We start from the raw sequence: 4,301 nt of genomic DNA on the forward strand, positions 1-4,301 counted from the left end.
GTTATACCATTACACGGGTAGATTCATAGGTAACCACTGGGAATAGAACCTCTACGAGTGGTCACATAGAGGAAGTACATACATTACACGTGCGTGTAGGACTACTACACATGGTGGCTAGACTACATTCTATAACTGGCGTAAGAACTACATTACACTGTTGGTAGATATGCATTACACTGGGTAGACTTACACTTTTCTCGTAGAATAACATTACATCGCGTAGACTACATTACACCTGGGTAGACTACATTACTAGCTGGTAGTTGAGTATCTAGATTACACTGGGTAGTAACCTATTCATACATACTGGGTAAGACTACGGTCCCGTGTGGCTCAGTTGGTAGAGGCTCTGGCGCTTTGCCTAACGCCAGGGTTGTTCGATTCTCGCCACGGGAGGGACTAGGTATGATATCGTGATGAATTATAATTTGTAACGTGGTGCATGCTCTGGATAAGAGCGATCTGACTAAATCTGAGACTTAAAATGTAGAATGTTAGTGTAATTACCAACTATATCATCAATACAGATGTGACCCCTTAGCTCAGTCAAGAGCCTCTGCCCTCTTCTGTGAAACACTTGACAACATTTTCCATGGAAAAAAGTGAGCACAATTCCAATGGAGTTTGAACTGTGTTGGACTGAGTCTGGCCACCTGTCTTTAACCTACTGTAGGAAATAGGTTTTCTTTAATGACATTCTGCAGGGGTTAGTAACTCAGACACACAATGAGGGAGGGCATTATTAGATCAAATAAGCAATGCTTATCCCATATTCAACAAAAACATTCCAAAGTGTTTAGTAGGTCAAACCATACCCAATGAGCAGTGGCCCTGGGWTATAACAACATTATGTGGGGCAGACCACAGCTACTAAGGGGTTRTAGCTAGATTGTGAAAATGAACCATAGTAATTATAAAAACATTAGCTGGAGAATTCCTCAATTGAGGCAAAATGCCATGAAGAACTTTACAGAGSCKCACTCCAAATTCCATAAGCCTACCTAGCTACAACTCCCTTAATGTATGAGAACAATGGATGTAATGTAAGATAAAGTCACAGCTAATACTTTAATATTTTGTTCAATTAAAAGAGGTTCATAAATGCATCYTAGTGTCTGAAGTKCTAGATCRCTGAAACATTTTGATGCTTCACCTATAGAAAAACAATGATTCAGATTTMTCTTCCCACCCTCCAGAGCTCCAACTCTTCATGCTAAACCACAGATATCTATGAAAATAAAATACATTATCTAACCTATTCAGCCCTGTAATACCACCAGGCCACCAGGCATCTCTACAGCTGTGACCTYCTGGTCCAGTTCAGGGCAAAGGGGAAGYATAAGAGGGGAGAGGACACACATTCCAAAGCCATGACCTCACTGTACAAACCCTGAGTGGGGGTTTACAACACACTGAGTCAGGACAATAGGTCATCCTCCATTGTCATGGGGAGCACTGGCCAACCCACCTCCTCCTGCAGGGACTTAGCAGCCAGGCAGGACTTGTCCAGCTCCACACCCCGTTCCCTCAGCTGTCTCTGAAGCTCAGCCAGCTCCCGACGGTTCTTCTCCTTGTACACGTCTATCTGCTCCTGCAGCTCCTGGGTGGACGACTGAGAGGCCTCCACRATCTCACTCATCTACAGGGAGAAGGTAGAGTTAGCCYTGCTAAMAAACAGACATGCATGCACACACTGACACATGCCTGTGGTGTGATATTTGATTGACTAAASCAAGGATGTCCGAAGGCCTTTAGTTGGTCCATTCACCTCCCTCTGTAGTTTCTCCACTGTRCGGTCCAGCAGACTCCTCTCGTCCTCTATCTCATTCTTAGTGTTCTTGAACTGTTCTTTTTGACTCCTCTCCTCCTTCAGCCTCTCCTCCAGCTCTCTGTGGTCATGGTTCAGCTTGGTCAAGTTCCTCTGGAACAGAAAGAGTTTAGAAARATATGTCAGAATGGTAAGGAGGACCAGCACTTATGCTTTATTATTCTCATCAGTTAATTCTCCCGAGCTTGTAGTCAAAGCCTGGTCAATCTTACCTGTACATCCTCTAACCATGTGGTCAAAGCCTGGTCAATCTCACCTGTACATCCTCTAACCGTGTGGTCGAAAGCCTGGTCAATCTTACCTGTACAACTCTCTAACCATGTGGTCAAAGCCTGGTCAATCTTACCTGTACATCCTCTAAACCTGTGGTCAAAGCCTGGTCAATCCTCCTTACATCCCTAACCATGTGGTCAAAGCCTGGTCAATCTTACCTGTACATCCTCTAACCATGTGGTCAAAGCCTGGTCAATCTTACCTGTACATCCTCTAACCATGTGGTCAAAGCCTGGGTCAATCTTCCTGTACATCCTCTAACCATGTGGTCAAAGCCTGGTCAATTCTCACCTGTACATCCTCTAACGCTGTGGTCAAGCCTGGTCAATCTTACCTGTACATCCTTAACCATGTGGTCAAAGCCTGGTCAATCTTACCTGTACATCCTCTAACCCTTGTGGGTCAGAGCACGGTTGGCACGTGACATCTCCTCCTCCTGCTCCTTGATTTCTTCCAAAGACTCTTCCAGCTGCCTCTTCTCTATCTGTGAGTTTACACATACACATATGCACACACCAGCATAAGACAATAGGTAACAGATCTGATCTTCAATGTGAAAAGTTTTATTACTGTCAATCTGATTGACACTCCTGTGCAGTTTACAGTGGCTCTCCTTTATATAACTAGCAGCTCATGTTACACCCGAGGATCTGTCTTTTTCAGCCATCTATTTCCTGTGTTTGAGAGACGCAAAATCCACTTGTAACTTAAATCTTGCTGGATTGATTGCTTTCATTTCACTCCTATGACTCTTTCATACTTTGCTTGTGCCTATTTGTTTTATTRGTTAACGTTACGACCGCAGAAATGTTTGTAATGACCTGTCAAACACACTCCGGTAACGTCTGAAATGGGCTGAATGGAATACATTGTCTTTCCGTTGCATCTATAAGAACACTAAAGCTAAGAAAAAAATAATTTAATACAGTTGAAATGTTAACAAATTACATGCTCTGAAATGAAAGCCACTTCTGAAATTGAACACTCGGATTATAGTGATATTATGTCTGATCTCGCAAACAATGTAAAGTATGTTTAGATAGGTATAATCTAGAGCCATGTGTGTTGATTTTTAATCCAAGGGTATAGGGTAGACAGAGCAAGTGTTTGGCAATAAATTTTATACCTGAATTCCAACCAAAATCTCTGAACTCCATTCATTATTTGTCCATGCCAGTAAATGTTTTATGCACTATAATTCAGTCAACATCTAATGGATTACACAAATTATAAAAGTTTGGAGTATCTTCATCCATTGACCAACAGTTGCATTTATGCAAATTGTTTAAAAAAAGTTTTTAACAATTTCTATGACCGTTGCTACAATAGTTACAGTAAATAAGGTTTCTCTATTCCTCACCTCAAGCCGGCCGACTCTGTCCCCCAGCTTGCTCTCCTGTAGCTTGGCATCATCGATGATGCGGTTGAGTTTGGCCACTTCGTTCTCCAGCTCATGTGCCCGCTTTCTCAGCTTCTCGGCCTCCTGGCTAAGACGTCCCGCCTGGCCCTCCACTGCCCCCTTGGCTGCCTCCACTTCAGCCTTCTCCTTGCCCACTGCAGCACTGCTCTGGAGAGCCGACAGAAGGGTCAGTGCAAAGTAAATACAGGGTCGAAAGATGCAACGTTGCACAGAAAAAGACGCGATACTGGCTTGACAACTGGTTAAAAACAAAAGTCTACGGTCTTATTTACAAGGCAACTCAAATTCCTTCACAACTCCTCCGCAAAGAGACTCCCAAAACAACTCCTTCATAACAAGCTCAAGGGGATTTAAGAGGTGGATGCATGACAATAAMTCTAAGCCTCTATTCACTTCCCATTGAACTGATGTAGCTTGGCCCACACAAAGACAGCATGTCACCCGCAAAAGGCTGGGGAGATTGAGGTAAATGGTCCAGTCCAGTAAATCTGCTCACTTCATTCTGAGTCCCCTGAGCATGACCAACACCAATGTCTCAATGGCTTTACCTGCCAGAGTTGTACAGTTGTGGGGCTGSTGCTTAAGCCTTATGGCTCTCGCTTGTTCACCGCTTGTCACTAAACATGATCAAATTCCATAATTAGATGACCCACTGTTGGTGGCAGCCTGTCTTTGTATGAACTTGGCTGCTGTGGCAGGACAGTGTGAAAGGAGGTCCCTGTGTGCTTTGCCTCTGCCCAGTTTTATCAATGGAGAGCCTGCCCTGGCTAGCCTGTC

The 4,301-nt window shown here is 43.8% G+C and overlaps 1 protein-coding gene across 1 annotated transcript in view; it reads right to left on the reverse strand.

The window, feature by feature from the left end:
- Positions 1-4,301, reverse strand: part of LOC111974441 (cingulin-like protein 1) — a gene marked incomplete at its 5' end in the record, with an annotated part of 26,764 nt that overhangs the window by 7,854 nt on the left and 14,609 nt on the right. The window contains 5 exon segments of the mRNA XM_070447392.1: positions 1,472-1,642; positions 1,772-1,924; positions 2,178-2,207; positions 2,514-2,588; positions 3,465-3,671. Of these exon segments, the coding sequence (XP_070303493.1) occupies positions 1,472-1,642; positions 1,772-1,924; positions 2,178-2,207; positions 2,514-2,588; positions 3,465-3,671 (636 nt within the window).

This window comes from Salvelinus sp. IW2-2015, linkage group LG15, assembly GCF_002910315.2.
Source record: "Salvelinus sp. IW2-2015 linkage group LG15, ASM291031v2, whole genome shotgun sequence".
Classification (NCBI taxonomy): domain Eukaryota; kingdom Metazoa; phylum Chordata; class Actinopteri; order Salmoniformes; family Salmonidae; genus Salvelinus; species Salvelinus sp. IW2-2015.